General features: G+C 36.6%; 1 protein-coding gene across 2 annotated transcripts in view; it reads right to left on the bottom strand.

Moving 5' to 3' along the window:
* LOC105482163 (phosphatidylinositol-3,4,5-trisphosphate dependent Rac exchange factor 2) overlaps positions 1-23,667 on the bottom strand; it is a 282,501-nt gene that overhangs the window by 162,513 nt on the left and 96,321 nt on the right. For both annotated transcript variants that reach the window (XM_011742123.3, XM_011742125.3), the window contains exons 10-14: positions 21,674-21,818; positions 16,869-16,969; positions 8,390-8,493; positions 7,645-7,694; positions 4,926-5,001 (exon numbers count right to left, since the gene is read on the bottom strand). In XM_011742123.3, the coding sequence (XP_011740425.2) occupies positions 4,926-5,001; positions 7,645-7,694; positions 8,390-8,493; positions 16,869-16,969; positions 21,674-21,818 (476 nt within the window). The remainder of the gene's footprint in view (positions 1-4,925; positions 5,002-7,644; positions 7,695-8,389; positions 8,494-16,868; positions 16,970-21,673; positions 21,819-23,667) is intronic.

The raw sequence follows: 23,667 nt of genomic DNA on the forward strand, positions 1-23,667 counted from the left end.
ACAGAACATCCGATTGATTATGAAAACATTTTCTTTTGGCATTAAGTAAAACAAAGATTTAATATTTCTTGAGAAACAAATATACTTTATTATACACAAAACTACATAAGTAACAAAAATTTACTGCTACTATAAATGATGGCTGTTATTTCTTAGATTAGATTTCTTAGATTTTGTATTCCAATTATGCAACAGGGAAATATCCTGTAAATTGACCACACACTAATTAAACAATCATTATGTATGATCTCAGTCACTAACTATTCCCTTCCACCAAATGGCCTTGCCCTCTGAGGACCCCTGAAGAAACCTATATTAATACGATGACCTGTAAGACCTCACAAGTAAATCGTGTGGCTGAGCTAGCAAATACAAGCTTCTCTTTCATTATTTTGCTAAAAAAAAATCAGATCATTTAACTGAATCCAACATAATAGCCCAAAGCAATCTTTTTCTTTTGGTTTTTATTTAGAAAACATCTATTTTATTTCTTTAAGTAGGATCTGTGTATATGAACATGCGTGTGTGTGTGTGTGACCTTAGAGTTGTATTGTCACAGTTTAAGAAGCTTTTTCCTCACATATTATCTCATTTTTCCCCAGTCCTATCTTTTAGCAGTTAGGTATATTACCAAATCTATTCTCTCCTCTCTGCCTTCTATTCCATTTCTACTGTCAATACCCTCATATGGTGTTTCTTCCTCTCTCTTCAAAATTACCATAATTTTTTCTGGACTCTTTCTAACATATGCTGTTAAACAATTAAACTTTTTTTTTTTTTTTAAAGACAGAGTCTCACTTTGTCGCTCAGGCTGGAATGCAGTGGCTTGATTTTGGCTCACTGCAACCTCCACCTCCCTGGTTCAAGCGATTCTCCCACCTCAGCCTCCTGAGTAGCTGAGATTACAGGTGCACACCACCACACCCGGCTAAGTTTTGTATTTTTAGTAGAGATGGGCTTTCATCATGTTGGCCAGGCTGGTCTCAAACTCCTAACCTCAGGTGATCCAACCGCCTCAGCCTCCCAAAGTGCTGGGATTACAGGCGTGAGCCACTGCACCTGGCCAGAATTAAACTTTCTTGCACAGAAAACTCGGTTCCAAAACTTCAAACAGACTGTTCTTTTGGAATAATAATGTACAAAAATTCTCTGTTGGGCTTTTAAAACTTTCCATATCTTGGTTTTATGCTTCTTCTCCAGCTTTACTCTCCAAAGCTCAATTCCATACCTCATGCTGTAGGCAACTTGGCCTCCCTGCTGTTGCGTGAAGTCTGTGCTCATTCTTCTCCTGCTTTCACTCATGTAATTGTTCATAGCTGCGATGCCCTTCTCTTTACCCTCCACTCACTCACATTCTACCTGTCTATCAAGGAGCAAAATAAGGGTCCTACCTCATGTTGTGACAAATCCAACCCTCACTAATCCTCCTAAGAACTACCAAAACACTTATAATCTGTAACTTCAGACTCTGCATCTGGCCTTCTTCAAAAATTGAGCTGTTTTGTAATTTTTATGCATTCGTTCGAAAGACACTTATTTTTTCTACATAATGTGCCAAGTGATAGAAAAAAAATATTAAACCACTCAAGCACAAAATAATTCCCTGCTCTGAAGTAATTCAAATCTAGGGTAGGATTTGGTCATTAAAAGGTAAGTAACTTACAAATAACCAATTTAATCCATATTCCCAATGAGGCTGATATACCTGGGGATCTGGGACACAGAAGGTGACCCTGAGCCTAGGCTAGATAGACGATCTGGCAAGGCTTCGTGGGGGAGATGACGCTGCAGCAGAGCCTTAGAGGGTACGTGAAATTTAGCCCAACTGACCAACGTCACTTGAAGGCAGAAATCACGACTGCTTCCTGCTTTGTTTGTGTATTCCATCATCAAAGCAGTTGCTTGAACATTAAACTTACAAGAAAAGCTTGTTTAATAATCACTGACATTTGATTGCTTTATTTGATTAAGTATTCAAATGAAACACTGACCAGACTAATATTATTCAACATAATGGTGTAAAAAACATAACCTAACATGTTCTGGATTTCCTATGCTTTTTAAAAATCCTACTTGTGCCATACCATATGGACCTGGTGAGCGTTTAGAAAAAGCACAGTAATATATGTATACTTGTGCCATGTTGTTGTGCTGCACCCATCAACTCGTCAGCACCCATCAACTCGTCATTTACATCAGGTATAACTCCCAGTGCAATCCCTCTCCCCTCCCCCTCCCCATGATAGGCCCCGGTGTGTGACGTTCCCCTTCCCGAGTCCAAGTGATCTCATTGTTCAGTTCCCACCTATGAGTGAGAATATGCGGTGTTTGGTTTTCTGTTCTTGTGATAGTTTGCTAAGAATGATGGTTTCCAGCTGCATCCATGTCCCTACAAAGGATACAAACTCATCCTTTTTTATGGCTGCATAGTATTCCATGGTGTATATGTTATGCACATATACCCTAGAACTTAAAGTATAATAATAAAAAATAATTAAAAAAACAAACAAACAAACAAACAAAAACATATGTAAGTCACCTACGGTTGTGGTAAGAATTAAGTGAAGTATGTTTCTGAATGACCTATCACAAAAATACATTATTTGTGTATCGATTTATATGTGATTGGCAGAGTATGGATTGTGAACAATGGGCTCTAGGGGTGGAGGTGACAAAGGTGCTGCAAACAAACAAATGTAATGATTGTAGGATAAAATAAATATCATGACTTTTCTAAAAAAAAAAAAAAGAAAAAAAGAAAAGCACAGTAAGACGGCATGGATGTGAAGAAGCAAGGCATTATTTAATTATGAACTATGAGTGACCCAAACCCAAATCACAATGTTCAGGAATTGAATGATGCTTTAAAGGTACATTACTGTACATGCCAAGTAAGAATTTAACTTTGTGAAATAGGGTATTTTATTATAAACCATTATACTATAATAAAAGCAGCGCAACAGTGAATGAAAAATGTATTCAGAAGAATACAACACTCATTTTGTTTTCCAAGACGACATCGCACAATATATTGCAGAATAAGAGAAAAACTATAGGATCTAGAATATACTCCAATCACAGTAGAGCCAGTTTTTTCACTCTGTGTTCTAAAACCATCCAAATCAATTCAGTGTCTTGGTCCATACTGGAAATTCAGTATTATCATTTCAGAGTCTTGGTAGAAAGAGACCCTTACTTTGAAAACAAAAAAGTAAAAAACAAACAAAAAAACCCCTCTTCTTCGTGTTAGATTAGGAACTTTAACTTGTTGTTCTCTTATCCTTCCATTACTATTTCTGCCTTTTCCAAGGCAACCTATGTGGTCCTAATCTGAAGTTAAGCAATCAGAGTTGATTATGTTGATACTTACATTAGGATGTTTTACAATGTCAGAATCATAAAGTTTCAGTGATAGAAAAGAGACGGCATGTACTGCTATTGCAGTAAGCAGTAAACAGTTGTAAAAACTAAAATCCTTAGAGATTGAGTGACTTGTCTAAGTTTTTATAACTAGTTACTAGCAGAGCTGGCATCAGACACTAGGTTATGTGAGTCCCAACCAATGCAATTTCTATTATGTACAATCTCTGCAGACATTATCATAATAAACCACGAAGAAAAACTGATGAAAAAAAAATTGCGGCTGGGCGTGGTAGCTCACACCTGTAATCCGAGCCCTCTGGGAGGCTGAGGCAGGTGGATCACTTGAGGTCAGGAGTTCTAGCCTCCTGGCCAACACAGTGAAACCCTGTCTCTACTGAAAATACAAAAATTAGCCAGGTGTAGGGGTGCGCACCTGTAATCCCAGCTACTCGAGAAGCTGTGGTAGGAGAATTGCTTGAACCCCAGAGGCAAAAGTTGCAGTGAGCTGAGATTGCGCCACTGCACTCCAGCCCAGGCAACAAAGTGAGACTCGTCTGGAAAAAACAAAAAACAAAAAACAAAAGGTCGGGCACAATATTTATATTAATTAGAAAAATTAGTATATTCTTCTAATGTTAACCCTTGGAAATAAAAAGTGACCAAAAAAAGTTGATACCTGATTTCTTGAGTTAGAACTTTACAGGTTTACTCAGCATCAGTTTTTGCTTCAAATACATTTTCTTTAAGTTTCTCACATAATCAACACATCATACAAGTTCACATGAATTCTAGAACTGTATAATTTCTATGTGAAAGTCCAACTCCAATAATGAATATAGAAACCAATTCGAATGACACACGTTGACCACAGCGTTATGAAAGGCTCTGATGCTAGAAAAGCCACTGAAAATATAAATTGATGTTTTATCTAAAGGTAATTGCCAATATTTAAACTTTTGAATATTTGAATAATTTATAGTTGAATGTCTGTTATGATGGACTGGATGCCCTAATTTGTTTTACTTAAAAGCAAATGACATTTTCTCAATTCTAGCAGTCAGCATCTAAATCCTGAGATGCAGGCCAACAATAACAACAATAAATTCCTTTCTTTTTTAAAATGGACACAGGCAGATATTAAAAGCTCATTATCAAAACACAATTATTTTCTAAAAGGGAAAAAGGCACAGGGAGATTAGAATAACTTGCTAGCATTAATAAACAGATACTTTAAAACAAAGTGTAAAAACATAAAAAAATTGTAGTAAATGAGCATAGCTATTCTTCAGATTCTCAAATTAGTGTTTTTTGATGGATCTCATCTGATATTTTAAAAATAAGAACATCTTCCTTTTGAGAAACAGGATAACATAAAAGTGAAGGTTGAGGACTCTAAAATCAGATTATCTAGGTTCAAATCCTAACTCTGCTTACTATTAGCTGTATGTACTTATTTTTTTAAATACCTGCTACAGATGAAAAAGAGTAAAAGTACTAATTCCCATACTCAAAGTTTAAAGCAGCAACAAGTGAAACTCAGCAACTTCTATTTGTCTATTTACCTGTGCAATTAACCAGTCTATCAGTTTGTTGGCCATGACCACAGATTTGTAGGTCCTTAAATGGTAATCTTTATCTCTACAAAGGAAAAAATAAAAACAAACAAAAAAACAAAAATTAGGCAAGGGGATACGTGAGCAGAAGAAAATATTTTCATTTAGTATCAGTATGCAACAGAAAAGTTTACCATTGTAACCTGAGTTAATTGCCCAAATTACATGCAAATACGAGAAGTTTATTAGGCATGTAGAACACCTGAAAAATCCTCCACCAGCTTATACTAAGAGAAGATACCCACAATGTTACCAAAACAGGACATCTCTTCTTTCACACTTTCTTATATCCAAATAGATTATTACTGCTATATTAGCTGGAAATAATTGAGTTGGAAATATAGTAAGTCCACACTTAACACTGTGGAGAGGTTCTTGGAAACTGCGCCTTTAAGTGAAATGAAATACTGGATGCTGCAGAAACCTAACTCTTATTTACATCAATTAGCCTGTGGCAAAACTGGTTTCATTATACATCATTTCACTTAAAGTTGCAGGTTCCAGGAACCTATTGATGACATTAAGTGAGAACTTACTCTACAAAATCGTATTAATAAAGTAATAATAAAACAGAATTTCTTCTCCTTAAATCACAGTAGATTATACTAAAAATCTCAAAATCTGTAAAGAGATGCCTTTTATTCCTGCTCCTGAAAGCTCCAGGAAGGCTGGATTTGCACTACAGTATTATTCACACAGCTCTGCTGTAGTGGAAAACAGGCAGTTCTGTCCTGAAGTAGACACACTGAGAATTTGTTATTCTTTTTGCCTGATCAGTTCACGGACATAGTGATACCACATCCCCGGAGAACCAAGAGGATCACTGGCTCTCCACCTCAGACTCTCCGTTCAGTAGATTTCCCAGAACTGAGAAACCATTCAAAGTTCCATCAGATACCAACCAAATTTCATGATCAGAACTGAATGCCCAAGGGCAAAAATTTATAATTCATTTATTTTCCAGACCTGGATCATAAAAGAATGAAAAAATGACAGTCTTTATAAAATGTTAAAAATTCCAAACTGCGAAAGACTTGAAGTGACTAATAATTACTAGTTATATTCATTGTTCTTTAAATCTGTCTCCATGTTTCTCACACCTCATCACCCATTTCATCGCGGTTTCCGTAAGTATCGTAAGAAGAAAAAGTGTAGTCTATTACAGACCACATGCGAGTCTGCAGCTCTTCATGCTAAGTAACTTTTCTTTTTACAAGCTGAATTCACGCATATTAAAAGCATGACTATCATACATTCCTTCTGTTTTATGGGTTTTTCCCATAAATTTTCTCTTGGCAACTCAAAAACAATTGTCATTTTTAGCCAAAGAAAAATTCCTTATCAGCTCTTACAGATGCAGCTTTCTTGATAAGAAATCTCATATGGCTAAAACATATTTTCAGAACACATTTTTGCCCATATAAAACCTACATATACACAGGTTACATGGTGCATTAAACATTCTTGTTTTCTCTTAGGTTAGCAGAAAAGAATTTTGAAGCACCCAACTGCTATTGAGTTAAGTACTTAATATTAAGTTATCCAAAATATTTACGGGTATCTATGACAAAATTATGGCAGAGTCGATAAATATTTATTCTTTTTCACCTTTTTTCCAGTTTGTGAAGCCTAGTTGTGAAAGTAGATAGGACACTTTCAGGACTTGTGGGTAAGATCCTGTTTTCTCCTCCAGGACCTGCAACCAGTGTGTTCTCTATGCAGTATAAGTGGGCATTCCAATACACTTAGCAACATCTGGAATCTTTATTTTTTTAAACTCTGCATTTTCTTGGAATTACAAACCAAAGTGAAAAATAGGAACACTAAACATTTGGATTTTATAGCCAAGATTGAAAAGCATTTTTATCTATTCTGAAAATGGTACACGCATATTTTGTTGTGGACTATGATTTAGTCAGCAAATTCCAAATAATATTTGACCATTTCAAATTAGTTTAACATTCTATCAGTTAAGGTATATCAGTGTACATTGCAAAAGTACAATTTCCTGAAGATCTCCTCTGTTAGTCATCATAATACAAACCTCAAAGTTTTCTACCGTCTTTCTAAAGAGATAAACTAAAACTTAATCCTGATTCCTCTTTTAAAACAAGTGTGTCTCTTCAGAAGGAAAAACATGATAAAGAATAAAACTATAAAATTACACTTATCAACTTCAAAATAATTCTTAATTTCCAAGTACAAGATCTTTTCTTGGGAAAAAAAAAAGATTATGAGGAGGAAATATTATAAAATAAAATACATATTCAATATTTGATTATACAATTTAATTTAAAAAGTTAATATACAAGTAATAATAATGACAAATATGTAAACAGTATTTCCAAATCCTCTCCCAACCAATCAACTTTTATTTATTAACTATTAACTGAAAGTGGATTATTTCAAGTGTATAATTTACTATGAACTAATGGCAAAATAATTTTAGAAATCATAATAAAGAGTGGAAAACACTGTATAATTAGAATCTCAAGAAAATGTAGGTATATTTTACAATAAATTATTCCTTAAAATAATATTTTAAAGTAAAATTTTCACTTTTGGAAAAAAAAAAACAAGGCAACAAGTTCTAGCTGAGTAATATTTACCTAAAATGCAGTACAAATATTTCCATTTAAGTTTCCCAGAACTTAAAAACCAGACTCACCTTATCACTGGAGTAAAAAGGCTGTGAAGACGACAATATAATCTTACACCCTATGTAAAATAAAGATATATCAATAACAAGTGAGATCACCCCCAGGGACACACACATCAATGAAATTTTGAAGTAACAAATTAATTCACTGTCAATATTTGAGAATCATCACAAAATCTAAACCAATTTAAAAATTATTCCAATGTCATGATACATCATAAAATAATATTGTTTAAATCATTAAAAATAGGATTAAAATTGTGCTATAAATTCCTCATATATGACATACACATATACAAAGGTTTTTCTAAATTATTTTTCATAAAATATAAAATTTCTAACATAAACAAAATATACCAATACAGTAATACATCTATAATACTTGTTCATCATATATCAATAAAGTATTGTCAACTGTACAAAAAACTGGCATTACATTTATTTTACACATTTGTATTTTTTTTTAATTCAAGTAGTTTGACAACATGCTGCTACATGTGAAAGAATGTTCAATGGATATAACCTTGTGAGTGATGCAGCAGTACTACTATCATTTAGAATTAGGTAAGAGAATGAAAAAACAATTGAACATTAGAATTCTTGAAATACCAAAAATAAATAAAGAGACTTGCCTGTAATATAGTCAAATTTTCTAAATTAGAAAAATTTTGTATGTTTCTCAACTACCTTTTATCTTTGTGAAGAATGGCAACATGCATTCTAATATTGGAGAGGTTGAGGGAGAGGTCGTTACCTTTGAAATCACATCCTGCATCTCATTTCTTGGATAAAATGTTCCATCATCATAGCGAAATCTATATAACATCTGTTCTGGTTTGAACTGATGTTTATCGGTAACTAAGAATATAGAAACACTATATTAAAATAATGATACTCTAAAAGGGGGCAGATAAACAGCAAATAAATTTATTGAATACATATTCCCAAATACTAAAACTTCTAGTTTTACAAAAAGCTTTTCTAACACAGCAATACCAATCCAGTATTTTAACAGCAAGATTCATAACAATATTTTCTTTAAAATATTACAATTTCCATACAATGATTTGAGAAATAAATTGACATTTGCCACATTCAACTATATTACAACTAAATACATATTCAAATATATGTATTTATATATGTACATGAGTATATAGTATGTATAAAGGTATACACAGTGTGTACATTTATATAAAGATATGATTTTGTGTTTTCTGTTACTTCACAATGCTACAAAGTTGAGCAAAAAGTGCTCTTCAAAGAGCAGATACTCAAACTAGTGCATTGTGATTTGATTCTCAGTCCTACAAATGAATTTTACCATGTATCTGTTTTATCACACTGTGATCAGGCCAAGACCACACATACACCAATCTTGACCATTTATCCTGTGTTTGGACCTCCAGAGTAGCTTAAATCAATTTAGTATCTAACCAATGCCAAAATTGTAACTGTTCTTACATTAAGAATTGCTTTAAAATGTCAATGTTTTTTCTTATTGGAAAATGAGAGTGTTCATTCTTTATTACCATCCTCAAGATAAGACTTTTGTATTCATAAAGACTCCTATTCCCAGGACCTGATGCTTTCACTGATGAATTCTACCAAATATTTAAAGAACAATTAATTCCAATCCTTCTCAGACTCTTCCAAAAATAAAAGATAAAGGAACACTTCCAAAACTTATATTACAAGGCCAGATATGAATACTACAAGAAAAGAAAATTATAGACCAATATCACTGATGAACATGGATGCCAAAATCCTAAACAAAATACTATCCAATCAAGTTCAATAGCACAATAAAATGATCATATACCATGATCAAGTGGGATTTTCCCTGAGAACTAAGGGTGGTTCAACATATGCAAATGAATAATTATGAGGCATCACATTAACAGAATAAAAGATAAAAATTATATGATGATCTCAATAGAAGCAGAAAAAGCATTAGTCAAAATTCAACATCCTTTCATAATGAAAGGTCTCAACAAATTTGGCATAGACGAAATGCACTTCAACATAACAGAGATCATATATGACAAGCCCACAGCTAACATAATACTCAATGGTCAAAAGCTGAAAGGTTTTTCTCTAGAATAAGACAAAGATACCTACTTTCTCTACTTCTGTTCAACATGGTACTAGAAGTCCTAGCCAGAGCAATTAGGGGAGAAAAAGAAATAAAAAACATTCAATTGGAAAGAAGCAAAATTGTCTCTATTTGTAGGTGGCATGATCTTATATATAGAAAACCATATAAATTCCACCAAAAACTAATTCAGTAAACTTGCAGGATACAAAGTCAACATTTAAAAAATCAGTAGTGTCTCCATATACTAACAATGCACTATGGAGAAAAGAAATTTTAAAAATGATCTCATTTAAAATAGAATCAAAAAATAAGATATAACACTTAGGAATAACACAAGAAGGTGAAAGATCTGTGCACTGAAAACTATAAACCACTGATGAAAGAAATTAAAGAAAACACAAATAAATGGTAAGAAATCCCACGTTCATGGAAGTGAAGAATTAATTTTGTTAAAATGTCCCTGCTACTCAAAGCCATCTACAAATTCAATGTGATTTCTATCAAGATTCCAAAGGTATTTTTCACAGAAATAGAAAAAACAATCCTAAAATCTGTGTGGAAGCACAAAAGACCCACAATAGCCAAAGCAACTTTGAATAAAAGGAACAAAGCTAAAGGCATGACATTACTGACTTCAGACTCTGCTACGAAGCCATAGTGATAAAAACAGCATGGTACTGGATAAAAGCAGACATGTAAACCAATGGAACAGAATAGAGATCAGATCCCAGAAATAATTCCAGCTTTATGGTCAATTGATCTTCCACAAAGGTGCCAAGAATACACAACGGAGGAAGACAATCTCTTCGATAAATGATGTTGGGAAAACTAGATATCTACATGCAAAATAAATAAATTATTATATTAATTATTAATAATATAATTAATATTAATATATTACATGTTATATTAATGATATAATAAATATAATAATATAATTAATATAATTTAATTATATTATTTAATTATTATAAATGGGATCCTTTATCTCACACCATATATAAAAATAAATTCAAAATGGACTAAAGACTTAAACATATGATGTAACACTATAAAACTACTAGAAGAAAAGATTAGGGAACAGCTTCTTGACATTTGTCTTGGCAATAATTTTTTGGAGAGGACCCCAAAAGTATAGGCAACAAAAGCAAAAACAGACAAATAAAAATAGACAAATACACTTGCATCAAACTAAAAAGTGTATGCACAGCAATTGAAAGAATCAATAAAATTAAAAGACAATCTATGGAATAGGAAAAATATTTGCAAACCATATATTCAATAGGAGGCAAATATTCAAAACATAAGAAATTAATTCAATTCAATACCAAAATTACAAATAACCCAATTAAAAATGAGTGAAGAACCTAAATAAATACTTCTCAAAAAAAGAAATAAAGATGCCCAACAGGCATATGAAAAGTTGCTCAACATCTCTAATCATCCAGGGAAATGCAAATCAAAACTATAATAAGATATAACCTCACACCTCTTAGGATGGCTATTACCAAAAGACAGAAGTGTTGGTGAGGATGTGGAGAAAAGGAAACCCTTGTACACTGTTGGTAGAGATGTAAATTCAGCCATTTTGGAAAACAGTATGAAAGTTCCTCAAAAAGCTAACAATGGAACTACCATATGATCCAGCAATTTTACTTTTGGGTTTGTAATTCAAAGGAAATAAAATCAATGTGTCAAAGAGATATCTGCATCCCCATGTTCACTGCAGCATTACTCACAATATCATGATAAGAAATCAGCCTAAGTTTCCATGGATGGATGAATGGATAGATAGAGAAAATACGATATACTGTATTGCAAACTTGAAAATTGATAAGAGAATAGATCTTAAATGTTCTCACCACAAAAAAAGCGATAACTATGTGAGGTGATTAATACACTAATTAGCTTGATTGTGGTGATCATTTCACAATTTACACATATTTCAAAACATTTTATATACCATAAATATTTGTCAATTATACCTCCATAAAGCTGGGAGGAAGGGGAGGGAATCTCCTACTAAATCTCTACGTTTTCTCTTTTTCAGGCTAAGTTGTTTTATATACTGTCTAATAAAAAATGTCTGTTTTAGAAAGTAAAAACCTCAAAGTAAAAGTCAAAGAGTTTATATTTAAATATTTTCTTTACAAGGAATGCAACATTTGCAGAAGAGATAATTTGCTGCAAAGAGCTATATTTTTATGATTAGATGAAAGACTTTGACCTTTATTTTTTGCTAGAAATGTTGAAAGAGGAAAGAAAGTTGTCAGAATTCTCATTAACTACATTTGATGCATCCAGAAGAAAGTCAAAAGACTTGTTAACACACATAAACACACACATACACATGTGAAGTTTCAGCTCTTTTACCCCAGCCTATCCAAACATTCTACATGGCTTATGACCATAAATTGTTTTAAAAAAAAAAATACAATACAGCTTTTTGGTATCTTTTCCCCAAGCCAAGTCATACATAAAACAGACTGTATGAAAGAAATATAAAATCAAGAGAAATACTGTGAAACTCTACGTGTTTTAAGATCAGAATTTTTTCTACTATGCAATCTACCTATTTCCATTTTTATCCCTTAATAATCATTGAAATAGATTGTCTTGATATTCCAGAATTCAAGAAGTTGAGCCCAAATGTTTTTGCCACAATGAAACAAGTGGTAGTCTAACCTATTTGACAGGGAGAGCTTAGCTGTAAGGCAAATGCTTGTGAATAATGAACCTTGGGTTAATCTCAACTCTTAGCTGTTGCCTTAGAAAAACCCTGAACTGTTCTGCATTCGAATTTACTCTCCCAATTTATCTAGCATGGAAAATGGGTGTATAAACTACAGTTCAGGTCCTCTAGTGAAGAAAGTTGCTTAACGCAATCTTTTAAATAATTGTGTGAGAGAGCCAGGGGTGTAGTGCAAATGTTTAACAATTGGCTCTCTAGGTGGTGAAGGTGGGGGGAGTAGAGGAGAAGTTCTGATGTGCGGCATTTGCCCATTTCTGTTGTATAAATACTCCCACTCTAACCAATATCAAGCTTCCAACCTAAAGTCACTGACCATGGAGTTAAAGGTGCGGTGGCACTCATTACACAGTATTTTCACTATACACAAGCAATAGATATAAATAACCTCAACAGCATAGATAATAGTAAAACATTGTAAAGTAATGAGAAAGTGATACATTTAAAGATTGTTTTACAAGTCCAGCATGGTGGCTCATGCCTGTAATCCCAGCACTTTGGGAGGCTGAGGTGGAAGGATTGCTTGAGCCCAGGAGTTCAAGACCAACCTGGTCAATATGGCAAGACCTCATCTCTACAAATTAAAAAAAAAAAAAAAAAATTATCCGGGCATGGTGGCATGCACCTGTGGTCCCAGCTACTCACAAAGCTAAGGCAGGAGGATCGCTTGAGCCCAGGAGGTTGAGGCTACAGTGAGCCATGATCACTGTACTTATCACTCTGAAATTATTATGTTGTTTTACTTGTGTCTTTGTTTATTACCTCTTTATCTCCCTATCCCTTCCCTGGCCTCCAATATACTCTAGCCTGCGCAACAGAGCAAGACCCTTCCCCCAACCCCCCAAAAGAGTGTTTTACCCTTTTTGCAACATAATTTATGCACTTACATGTTTATATAATTGAATTAATAATAATTGTGTTAAAAAACTAACCAGCCTACAAAAGTATTTAATTATCAGCTCTCAGGAGATTGCATGAGCCAACTTCAGCACACCATGGGATATAACAAATATTAATAAGATATGAGGTCTCTCTTCTCACATAAGCATTCCTACTGCAAAGAGTAGCACCAGACAAGATACATATTGTCAGCATACCACAAAGAAAGCATACGCGGCCTCAACCCTAGAGTTCCTGCTATAGCAAGGCTTTGCTGATGGCGAAGTTCTCAATCATATTTGCAATGTGAATAATAGCAGTAATAGTCAACTTCTTTTTTGCTTGCTCTCTTTAAAACAGATGGTTCATTCAACTTTATTTTAGGAATTCTATTTTCACCAAAATGCAGCTGGAACCACATACTAATGATACTAGTACATTTGGCTCATATCTCTTTATTCTAATAGAATTATTCTACTAATGTGAAATTGCATAATATGTTCTCTCACCCCTAGTTTGCATGTCAACATGAACCAGCAACCTTTACTTCTTAGTAGTTTAAGTCTGTCATTTCACTCTGTCCATCAAGAAACCCAGCTGCTCTCATACTTCCTTCTAGAAAGGCAGAAATATGCTAGGATACGATGGGAGAAGTCATTTTTGCAGGAAATGTTGGGAAGAAAAACTAGCTGGTTTTCTACTGGTTAACACTAGCTACCGTAACAAACAAACCTCCCTAATATAGTGACTTAAGTTGTAGAAGCTAATTTTTCATTGAGGTAAAATCCAATCAGTGGTGGAGGATGAGGGATGGTGCTCTTCTCATGCAGGGTCTGGGGTCTGACAGAGGCTCAGTCATCCTTAATGCATGGCTCCCAGGGTCACCTTGTATTTTGTGTTTTTTTAATAGCCTGTACACTTCCCTTGTGCATCACTTTTGTGTACATGTCCTTGGCTGCAACTCAATTTCACGGCCTCCCCTTGACTGCAAAGAAAACTAAGAAATGCAATGTATGCACACCCACAAAAAACAAAAGCTAAACCAATTTGGTAGACAACTACTCAATTTCTGCAACTGAGGCACAGTTCCCAGGACAATATAAGATCTATTCAATCCTATTAAAGACAGGGTAATTATTATATATGCTAGTTAGCATTTTACCATGTTAGTATATAATAGTCATAATGTTATTTTTACTTTTAAATTTTTAAATGATTCTTTTAGCCTACCAGATGCTAAAAGCAGCCATATAATGCTTTTAGATGTTTTAATGATGCTAATGAAACAAGCACAAAATCATATACAATTTATAAGTATCATCTGTTCACTCAAAATATAATCATTCATTCAGCAAATATTTATTGAGCACCTGTATGGGATGGGAATGCCAGGCATTTGCTATATAATAACAAATGAGGCTCTTGTTCAGATGGTGTTTATATTTTTATTGGAGGCCAGGGAAGGGATAGGGAGATAAAGAGGTAATAAACAAAGACACAAGTAAAGCAACATAATAATTTCAGAGTGATAAGTACATAAAGAAAGATTTCAAAGTAAAAAAAAAAAAATAGGACATTGGAATCACAGGACAGGATGGTCTAAAAGTCAAAGGGTCATGGAAGACATGAGTCGTGAATAAAAGGATTTTTGTCTTTTCATTCACAGCTCTGTCTCTATCACTTAGAAAGGCTCCTGGCATATATTAGGGATTAATAAGTAACTGTTGATTGAGAAGAGCAAAAGCTAAGGTCCTAAATAGGAAGTCATCTTGGAGTGTTGAAGAAAGAGACAGAAGGTCAGGGTGGCCACCGTGCAACAAGTTAGGTACAATGCGAGGTGTCAAGCTCTGAGAGGAAGTCAGGGGCCCTATCACATCGGATCTTGTAGGTCATGGTAAGAAGTTTAGGGCATGTAATAGGTCTGAACTTTTCTTTAAGTTTGATCGTAAGCAATTAGATGGTTATAAACAGAGGAATGCTTTGATCATATCCCCATTTTAAAAGGTCTCTTTAGCTGTGACCTGGAGAGTGTACTACGGGAGTGGAGAACAAAAGTGGAAGCAAAGGAGGAGATGACAGTGACTAGAAAGAAGGTAGGGATGCTGAAAGGGAGAGAATTCATTGTTTAGGGACTTATTTTGGTGGTAGAGTTCACAGGGCTTGACGGTATGAGGGAGAGAAAGGAATTAAAGATGATTCCTGGCTGGGTGGATGGTGGTACCATCATGTAGGCAACACCCAGTGTCGTAAGGAAAGATGGGAAAGATCTGGTTTGTTTGCACAGCATCTAAGAAAGGAAATGAACATCAAAATACCATAGCCAAACATCCATATTTATTAATAATTCCCTTTTTCTCCTCCCCCACAATTTACCTTAGAAATTCTTTAAGCCTCTGTCCTGAGTCCCATCAACACTGCTTTCTTGGTTTTTGTCTGTTTGTTCATTGTCAGTATTCCCAGGAGTCTAGTACTCCCTTGAAATGATTCCAAATATGTCTCTCACCTTATTTCTATCCTGAGCTTCACCCCACATTCTCAATCGCTTGCTGGTCACTCCCCACTGGCTGTCTGACACAGTCCATAGCAAAGCCTGCATCTTCTCTTTCAACCCTGCTCCTCCTCCTGAATTAGTTATCTCAGTCGTTCAGAGAAGAAGGCTCAGAATACTCTAATCTCTCTCTTCATTCTTCATCACCCACATCCAAAGAGTTATAAAATATGGTATTTTAGCTTTGCCAGAATCTCCCCATGGGTTTTTTCATGCCCATGGATACAGACCTGCCAAAGCCCTTGTACTGCCACCCCTGGGTGCAGCAGGGCCCCCTGTGGGGCCTGGTGCTTTGCAGTCTTGAACCTCTCCACTTCAGGCTCCATGCTGCTGCATCTCATAGCTGTGGACCCGAGTTCTGATCATGGCTCTGCTTAAGAGCATTCATCAGCTCCTGGCCCCCTCAGAATAAGCCCAAATGCCATAGCAGACTTCAGATCTTCTGGAATCCAGGCTCTGCCTGCCTTTTTGCCACACCTCCCCTCGCCAGTATGTTCATCCATGGACCCACGTGAGGCTCTGTGCTGGTCCCCACACAAACTCACCCACCACTGTGCTGGAGTGCTGTTATTTCCTCCAGGTGGACTGCCCCTCTGCCCTGCAGTCCCTGGCAGAATTCTATTCATTCTGCAATGCCCAGCATCACTGTCATGTCCTGTCCTCCATGAAGCACTCCCAAATACTCTAATTACTATAGAAGTAACCATGCCTTCCTCCACAATCCCACTTCTCTATTTTCTAACATTTGCCTGTATTGAAGCTCTTCATTTTAAGGTTAACAAAGATAGCCCCATAAACCCACACTCCCTGAAACACTGTTCTACACATATTAGGTACTAAAAATGTTGTTAAAAACAATAAGCATCCTAATGTGGGGAATTGTAGACTAAACTGATGAATGGGATTAAGATACATATGGTGAATAAATGTATTAAACAAGTAATTAATAAAGTAATTACCATGGTGAATGATTCCATTTTCTAATAATGCTTGTCCCAAGTGCACACCTTCCTCAGGCCTGTGAATCTCTCCAATTTCCAACAGCCATGACACAAATTCGCTGCAACAGAAAGCCAGTGAAAAAGCTAAATGGTTAATGTTTTCCTCAGCAAGTCTTTCCATACCATCCAGTCATGAAGCAATGATGAAAGGAATCTCAAAATATAAAGGAATATTTGCAACACATTTCAACAGATTATTTTTTCACATATGTAAGGCCTACAGCCATTTAAGTTGAACTCTATTCTAGAAAACCTATGTCTGTACATTCAGACATTACTAAACTATACTTAGTTTTAAACTGTTCAACTTGTTGAGGTCTCTAATAAACACAAAGTGGAAATTTTAGAGTAGCTTTAATTAAAAGGTTAGCATTAACATAAAGGCAAATATGGGACTAAAGGATTGCAACAGATCCTAAAGATAGCTAAAGTCAGCACTGAATAGAGTAGTAATAACTTAATATAAAGAGGTAAACTGTCTTTAATGTGGTTCCCAGGCACAGAGAACCAGTGAGTTTAAAGATCCAGGAAGGAAGAACAAAACAAAACTGCATGTACCGTGTGATAGGTAGGATTCTACAGAAATCCTCTCACTGCCCTCCTACCATACCAAGATTCCCTCCCCTTGGCTTTTCAATTAAATTCTAATCTAGGTACTGCTCTGAAGGGATTTTTGCATATGTAATTAAAACCCCAAGTCAGTAGACTTTAAAATATGTAAATTATCCCAGTGGGCCTGATTCAGGGAGTGGAACCCTTTGAAGCAGAGTTTTCTCAGGCTAGTGGCATGAAAGGAAGTCAGAGAAATTAAAAGCATTAGAAAGATTCAATGTGCCACTGCCAGCTCTGAAGATGGAGAGGACCTGGTACCAAGACACGCAGCCTGCAGAAGCTGAGAGCAACCCTTGGCTGACAGCAAGGAAACAAGGACTTCATTCTTGCAGCCTCAAGGAGCTGAATCCTGACAACCGCCTGAGTAAGCTTGGAAGGGAACTTTTCCCCAGAGCCTCAAGATAAGAGCCCCGTCTGGCCAGCACCTTGATTTTGTGGTCATGAAACTCTAAGCAGAGAACTCACTTGAGTTCTCTTGGACTTCTGACTGGTGTTGTTTTAAGCTGCTAAGTATGTGTTCATTTGTTATACAGCAATAGAAAACTAATGTACACCAAAAGACATATAAGTTTTACTACATTGTTTTGAAAATGTGAAATTACTTGGTAAATTCATTATTGTATCTCATCTGTCATCATAAGGAATACTTCAGCACAGAACCATCCATCAGAACTGTCTACCACACACTGCTGCGGCTGTGAAGGCCACAGTGCATTATAGGTTACATCTGTCACCACTGCAGGGCAGCCCCAGGCATCACAGATAATAAGGATGATGTTTTGTATCACTTAGGAGAGCCTCAGCTAGATAGCGATTAAAAACCAAAAAAAATGGTCCCATGGTATCATTAAGGGAACACTAAATACAGAGACATTTTACAAATAAAAAATATTATGTTGCTCATGTTTTAAAAGTCTAACATTTGAACTTTTATATAAATGATTGAATTTGTTGTAGATTGGCTTTCTTTTTTTTGGTTAGAGAAACAAAGCTATGGACTGCATCAGGAAATTATTTCTTCATTAATTTCATAAACAAAAGCAAGAAAAATGACTAATGTCAAATAATTGAGGGATATAAAATTCTAAAAATGGGTTGTCTAGACTACAAAAATAAGGCAGAAAAAGTTAAAAAAAATTTATTCTTTTATTAAATAAGAACCATTCAAAACCATTGCTTTTCTATTGCTGCATAACAAATTCAAAAGAAAAATATAAGAAAAGGTGAAACAAAGTGTAGCAGTTAATATCATGTACTTTGCCATAAGACCATGGGGACTCAAATCCTGTTTCTGTTTCCACTACCTGCATGACCATGAGTTCATGAATTTAGCTCTTTAAACCTCAGCTTCTTCATTATTAACATAGAGATAATATTAAGAATGTCGTGCCAGGTACAGTGGCTCATGCCTGCAATCCCAGCATTTTGGGAGGCCGAGGCAGGTGGATCATTTGAGGTCAGGAGTTCGAGACTAGTCTGGCCAATATGGTGAAATCCTGTCTATACTAAAAATAAAAAAAAATTACCAGTTGTGGTGGCATGCACCTGTAATCCCAGCTACTCGGGAGGCTGAGGCTGGAGAATCACTTGAACCCGGGAGGCAGAGTTTGCAGTGAGCCAAGATCATGCCACTGCACTCCAGCCTGGGTGACAGAGTGAGACTCTACCTCAAAAAAAAAAAAAAAAAAAAAAAAAAAAAGAATGTCAATGTCATAGTGCAGCCAAAGGATTAAATGAGATGACAGATGTCAGGAACTCAGCACGGGGCCTGGCACATAGTGAGCTTTACTAACTCAGTGGTTGACAAGTGGGTTGAGATGGTTGTTATGTAGCTAAGGCATAATTCTCTAGTCTGATGGCACTAGATTCCTGAAAATGTCCAATTACAATGAGGGAAAAAGCCACTTTAAATATTGCTATAAACTGGAAACATTTTTAAGAGCGAGAGGTCAAGAGTAAAGGAACCCAATGAGTGGCTTTATCATTGGCCCTACTGAGGGAATGGGGAAATTCCATCAACACTCTGCTAAAGGACAATGATCCACGCAGAAATGATCTCAAACTTGCACTGTAAGCAGCAGTAGTGTGCTGTTATGGAAAAGGCCACAATAACCTAACATTTACTGAGTCTCTCCTACCTATCAGGTGCTCTGGGAGAAGCTTCATATAGCATCACAACGAACTTGCACTATTCCCATAGGACACAGCGTGAGTGAAGGGTTTGCAAAATCTATTCTTCTTCAATAAGAACAAATTTGGCCCTGGGCTAACGTTCTATCATAGCTATGCTCCCTTAGACACCTGATGAAGGTAGTGTGTCAACTGCTAAACTAGGCAGCATTGCAATGGTAAAAATGACCCCTGGTGGCTAATTTGCATATCTATAAAAACCTAGTGGGAAGCCATAACTTGAAGTCACTCTTTTGCAAGTGGTCATATCCCAGTGAGGACCCTGAAAGTTATGCCCATGGGGTGGGTACAAGAGATACTGTCGTTTTGCTGCACAGGGCTTCTATGCCAAGATAAACTCACATCTTCTCTTTCCCTTGCACGAGAGCTACTACCACCTAAGGGGTACCTACAAGCAACAGTATAGCTCACTGGCAGATGTGTAGCCTGCTGGGAGGATTACTCCCAGGGAAGAAGAAAGCCAGACGCTGCTCTGCAGGCAGAGGTTTTCCTGGCCTGTAGATTTCTGAGTTGGGGGTTGGGAAGCGTATTAGCTCTTTTTCACACTGCTGTAAAGAACTTCCCTGAGACTGGGTGCATTAGTCCATTCTCACACTACTATAAATAAATACCCAAGATTGGGTAATTTATAAAGAAAAGAAATTTAATTGATTCACAGTTCTGCATGGCTGGGAAAGCTTCAGGACACTTACAATCATGGCAGAAGGGGATGCAGGCACACCTTACATGGCAGCAGGTGAGAGAAGGCAAGTGAAGGAGGAAGAACCCTTTATAAAACCATCAGATGTCATGAGAACTCACTCACTATCATGAGAACAGCATGGGGGAAACCACCCCCATGATCCCATCACTTCCCACTAGATGCCTCCCCTGGCATGTGGGGATTACAACTTGGATTATAACTCAAGATGAGATTTGGGTGGGGACACAGCCAAACCATATGAGGGAGGCAGAGGTAGCCTATGATTATGTTGTGTGTTCCCATCGCTGGTTAAAAAGACATCCTACTGTAGGTAAACTCTACCATCATCTCCACGTTTTCAGAGCAAATGGAAACTTAACCATCCCAAATCACACAACAAATTGGTGGTACTACTAGGAGCTGAATAGATAAGTTTGATGACAGTCTAGACTGTAAACTATCACTCCAGCCTACTTTATAAACTTGGGCGTTGCTATTCACTAACAATATGAAATTGTTAAGCTCCCTGATCCATAGTTTCTGTATCTTCAAAAAAGTATAATGGGATTTAACTCCTACCTAAGTATGTATTCCAGCATTAGAAATAATGTATAGGAAGAAGTCAGCACAGAGGCTGGCCTAAAAAGAGCTACCTGAAGGCAGCTAACCTTCTTTCTGGTCCTGCACTCATTAAACCAGTCAAGGAATCCCACTTTATGCTGTGCAAAGGAACCAAACAACACTCAGTCACTCTGCTCTAATCTAAAAACCAAAGTGACCTCTCTGCCTATTGCTCACTGCCTGTCTCTTCACATGACCCACATTTTCAGACTCTTCACCTACACCCTTTATCCTGAGTCCAGCTGCCTAAATTCTAAATTAACTGGTAGTTCAGACTGTCTCTTATCTTCTCTTTCTGATTCTGACTTTCAGGCCCTATAAACATGTCCGTGCCCAACCAGTCATCCTGTCCCCTGCAGGCAAACCTACCTGTCTATCACTCCTTGCCTGGACCCAACCTCCCTTTCCCCTGGGATCATGACATATCAGAAATCTGAGAAGTCAATAATGAATGGACAGATGCCTTAAGTTTCCTGGTCATGATCCTGGCTCTCTGTCCATTCGTTCATCCTGCTACAGCCCAGGAAATGGCAACTGTAAAGAAGTTTTCAGAAATGCCAAAGGGAATATTTTTAAAGGAAAACTAATTGAAGGAAAGTTAACAGGTGAGATAATGAGAATGTAAAAGAAAGTCATGCACCCAAACTCCCAACCCTACCTTCCAAGAAAGCATTTAGGGAACGTAGTCAGTTTTCTTTTTCTGTCTTTGATCAGATTTCCTTGTCTGCACATCATTTTATAAAGTTTCTCACCCTGTTCAGAGATCATTACCCAGGTATCTTGCTCCATTCCTAATTTTAAACCTATCAAAAATGAGAGAAAGGAGAGGTAACTGAAAATTCTCTTCATTCATTCATTCAGTTGTGCCTTCATTAAGCAAGCATTTGTTGTAGGTCTACCATGTGCTGGGGGTTGTGGATACAGACCCCTGTATAATAGTGCCCTGGTGTTCAAGAAGCTCAGGGGCTAGGGAGACCTGCAAGGCAGGGCTTCCAGGATATATGTCACCTTCATGCAAATTGTGCCCCAAAGGCATAAAGCTTTAGCCAGAGGAATAAGAAGAGCAGCTGAGTCTCAGCCTCCATTGAGTCCTGGACCAGGCACCCTTGCTCAGGTTTAGATCAGCAGAACTGGACAGAGTAGTCATAGAGACAGTTCTGGTGGGAAAAAAAAAAATGTGATATAATGGAGGCATACTCAGGCTACCTCACCTCTCCCTGAGAAATGTTAAGAAAGGTTTCACAGAAGGGACCTGTCTTGAATGCACAGGTATGAATGGGGGTTTCTAGAGAAAGCAGAGCTAACTCATTTGAAGCAACATGGAGGTCCAGAGCTATGGATTGTAAGAGAAAAGACAGGAGATGGGCTGGTAGGATAGCCAAGATCCTTGCTTAACCTGCAGTTTCAATTTGTTTCATTCCTTAGGTATTGGGCACGCAGCTAAGTGTTTTAACCAGTGGGAGGAGCAAGGTAGGGTAGTGCGGGAAAGAAAGTTGTGTTGCTTTGGAAACAAAGCTCAGAGGACAGTATGGGGAACAAACTGAAGAGGGAAATATTTTAAAAGAGGGACACTGTTAGGAGAAACCTCAAAAGTTCAAGGAAGTTCAACTCACTGCGAATAAGGGTAGGGGCCATAGGGCAAAGAGGATGAAGTTGAGAAATAGTTAGGAGGCGCTATTGATAAGATATTGGTTAAATGTGGGCATGGAATAAAGAGAAGAAATCAGATGCCTTCCGGGCTTCTGACAAGAGTGACTGAATGGATGCAGGGAGGCATATTGGGCAAAGGCATCCAAGTAACCAGGAGTTCGGTGGGTACCGAGTATGCGTAGTGTAGACATTCAGGTGGGAGTCCAGGACTCAGGTGAAAACATGAGCATGCCCAGGGGAGGACTGGGTATGCGTAGTGTGGACATTCAGGTGGGAGTCCAGGACTCAGGTGAAAACATGAGCATGCCCAGGGGAGAGGGCAAGGCTGGACATAAAGTTTAACAAATCGGCAGTGTATAAGTGGAAGTTAATCTGATGGGAACAGATAACCAAGACGAGGAATCTAGTTAGAGAAAAACAGTGCCAAGCTAAAATCCTAGGAACATGGCACTTAATCAGGACTGATGAGGAGCTGTTGCAGAAGAAGGAGAAATACTTGTATTATTTTTAGTCATCTAGCTGCAAAATTTCCTACCAGACCTTTATTTTTGACAACGCTGGAGCCATTAACATCTGTCTTTATTCAAAAATAATACCTTAAGAATGGAGTCTAATAAAGATAAATATAAAGATAAAGATCATAAGCAGTTTTAGAGAATGTGCTTTTTCACTTGTTTGGGGGGTTTTATTTTTATTTATTTATTTTTTGTATTGGGTGAATCATAGTCACGCTTAAAAAAACAAAAAAGGTTCAACTTGATTGAAAGCTTGATTCACCTTTTAACTATTTGTTTGCTATTTGAATTCACTGCTACGTTCAATAAAACTTAGTCAGTCACATATTCATAAACTTTGTTTTAAAATTTTCTATCTGGTTCTTCATCCAGGATCAACCAAAGGAGTATTTGAAAACGCTTTGGAAATTCTACAAGTATGTACCATGAATATTTCAATCAAGGTAGCAACCTTGCATATTCTTCAGGGGAAAACATCTGAAGACGG

The sequence above is a fragment of the Macaca nemestrina genome, chromosome 8, assembly GCF_043159975.1.
Source record: "Macaca nemestrina isolate mMacNem1 chromosome 8, mMacNem.hap1, whole genome shotgun sequence".
NCBI classification, from domain to species: Eukaryota; Metazoa; Chordata; class Mammalia; order Primates; family Cercopithecidae; genus Macaca; species Macaca nemestrina.